This window comes from Antrostomus carolinensis, unplaced genomic scaffold (genome assembly GCF_000700745.2).
Source record: "Antrostomus carolinensis isolate BGI_N321 unplaced genomic scaffold, ASM70074v2 scaffold23476, whole genome shotgun sequence".
In the NCBI taxonomy this organism is placed as follows: Eukaryota; Metazoa; Chordata; class Aves; order Caprimulgiformes; family Caprimulgidae; genus Antrostomus; species Antrostomus carolinensis.
In genome coordinates this window covers 1,263-4,197 of record NW_010320097.1, presented here as the reverse complement: position 1 = coordinate 4,197, position 2,935 = coordinate 1,263, and the positions used below count along the sequence as shown (strand labels likewise).

At 39.1% G+C, this 2,935-nt stretch overlaps 1 protein-coding gene across 1 annotated transcript; it reads left to right on the top strand.

The window, feature by feature from the left end:
* Nucleotides 1-4: 4 nt before the first annotated feature.
* ARF6 (ARF GTPase 6) lies at nt 5-508 on the top strand (the record flags this gene model as incomplete). Its single annotated transcript, XM_010169505.1, has 1 exon — nt 5-508. A coding segment is annotated over one exon (450 nt), but the record flags the coding sequence as incomplete, so codon positions are not given.
* Nucleotides 509-2,935: the final 2,427 nt, after the last annotated feature.

The window sequence follows — 2,935 nt, the reverse complement described above, 5'->3', positions numbered from 1 at the left end:
TAAAACCACCATCCTGTACAAACTGAAGCTGGGTCAATCCGTCACCACCATCCCCACCGTGGGCTTCAACGTGGAGACGGTTACTTACAAAAACGTCAAGTTCAACGTGTGGGATGTCGGGGGCCAGGACAAGATCCGTCCCCTCTGGAGGCACTACTACACGGGCACGCAAGGGTTGATCTTTGTGGTGGACTGCGCCGATCGCGACCGCATCGACGAGGCCCGCCAGGAGCTCCACCGCATTATCAACGACAGGGAGATGCGGGACGCCATCATCCTCATCTTCGCCAACAAGCAGGACCTGTCTGATGCCATGAAACCCCATGAAATCCAGGAGAAACTGGGCCTGACCCGAATCAGGGATAGGAATTGGTACGTGCAGCCCTCCTGTGCTACTACAGGGGATGGACTCTATGAAGGGCTGACATGGTTAACATCCAATTATAAATCCTAATGAGAGAAGAACTGTTTAGTCTACAAAGAATTAAAAGGAAAAAAAACAAAAAAAGTAACCTACATGGCTTTCTGGAAAAATGATTCTCTACTGAAAAGTAAAAACAAAAGCATCTATAGGATTATGATCACCTTTCTCCAGTTCCCACCCTTTCCTTCTGCACACTTGACTGGATTCCTGTTTTAACTCTTCTTGCTTGGCGTTAGGATGCTCTAATCTCCGAATGTGAACACGAACACAAGCACTAGATGCTATGGCAGACTTCCAGCAAACAGGGGAAAGACACATTGTAGACTTGCTAAGTAACTTTTATTATTTTTTTTTTTCCTTTCTCCTCTCGATAGCCCTTTAAGATGGTTTGATTATTTTGGGGGGGATGGTTGGGGGAGGGGTGCCATTTTCAGTGTATGCTTTCTGGTTCTACTTTTTTGATTATATATATATATATATATAATTTAAAATTATAGCTCAGCAAATTTGATTTGAAGTTAGGGCTAAGTAATTTAAAAAATATAAACATTACTGTTGTGCATACTTAGAAAATTCAGAGTTAAAAGTTAAGGTTAAAAGACATCCAAACTTGAGGAGGCTCACACTTAAAACACATTTTTTTTTTTCCTTCTCTCACTTGCTGTAGATTGCTACTCTTTTATTTTTTGGCATTCACACAGAATATGTTGCTAGGTCTCCTTCATCTAGTAAACTGAAAATTATTGCTTAAAAAAATCAAACTGCGGTCTGTCTTTTTATATTAAGGACTTTTTTTTTTAAAAAAAAAAAAAAAAAAAAAAAGAAAACAAGAACAAAAAAAAAAAAGGTTCTGTTAATCTGTAACTAACTAGTGACTCTCAGTCTGTCTTCATATCTCAGACTAACAACCACACGGATTCTTGCCCGCGGTGGCAGGGAGCGAGAACGCCGTCGTTAACGTGTTCAAAGTGCACGTCGTGTTAACTGGGTAATGTAAGAACTGCTTGGGAATGTCAGCTGTGAAGTTCTGAACCATCCACCCATCATGCATGAGAAGGGATGCAAATCAAGTTCCCCATTACTGCATATATAGTGAATAAGGCAGGAATGATGTACTAGTTCCAGGGTAGATTCTGCTGGGTTTTCCTCTGGCATCACAAACTTCAATCATCTTTAGCTGCAGGTTTTTTTACTCTCCCATTCAATGCAAGATAGTTTCTTTTCCAGAAAACAGCAGCAATAAGGTGTTGAGCATTGCAACAAGTTTTACTTTAAATCAGAGATATTGAGGTAAAAAATCTAGCACTGACTTGCCATCGAGACAAATCTAAATCTTCAAAGGGTTTCTGATTCTTTCTGACATTTAACAGAGAAAGAAATTATTTGGGGGGTTTTTTTTTTCCTCTTTTCCATTTCCAAAGGAGCAAGTTCTGTGCTAAGTCAGGAATTCTGATGTGAATAATAACCATTTTGAGGAAATCACTCATTGAATTTAGTTTTCCAAGACAACTCAACTCCTGGAAGCAGTTGCAGTCGCCTCTGTAGCCGGTTGTTGCTGTGGTCCCGTAGGGAGGGAGCTGTGTTGGATGTCTGGAGCCCATTGACTAACGACTAATGAGAGCTGGGAGGAGAGAGAGAGAGAGAGAATACGACTATGAATGTAAACTTCCATAATTAGTTCTTAAAGGGCAAGCAGCTCATTTGCCATATCACAGTTTGCAGATGTGACTGGCAAAAAGAAAAAAAAAAAACAACCCACCCAGGACAAGTATTAATAGAAAAAAAACCCAAAACTCAATGAAGTATTAACGCTGGGTGCAAAACAGTAATTGTTCAAGCAGCTGGTTCTTATTCAGCCTTAAGGATTAACTTCAGATTTCCTCAAGGAGTTAAACTCCCTTGGGGAATTCTAGGAATGTATGCTACAAAACCAGAAGAAAATGGCTTTTTTTTTTTTTTAATAATTTGTACTTTTTTTTTTTTTCAAAGATCTGAGTTTGACATGAAATTGGGGGCATTACACTACATTTCTGCAGCGCTGACTCCGCGCGCTGAGTACGTTGTATATGGAGCTCTTACCAAAGATGTACGGGAAGATAAAAATACTGGATTCCTTTCTGAAATCGAATGCTTTGGACCACTTACAAATTCATTATTATTATTATTTTATTTTTTAAGAATATAGTTCCAAAAGAGTGATCTTGATGATGTGGGTTACAAATGGGACTGAATGGGGTTTTGATGCTAGAAGATGGAGCATTGATTGACTCTAAACCTTCCTGAGTTAAAGAGAATCTGCTAAAGCTTCATGTAGATTAAGTCTCTCATAACTTAAGTCTCAGCTCTAAAGAAGAGGAGGTGAGAGCATTTTTTTCCCTTCCACTCGAGGTTTGTTTTTGCTGTTGGAATATCATTGCTCTATTTTCTAGCTTCTTTTTTTTCTTTCTCCTGTTGTTGTAACTTAATAAATAGTGTGGTGGTATAAAGACTAAAAATACAAGAATTATGGTT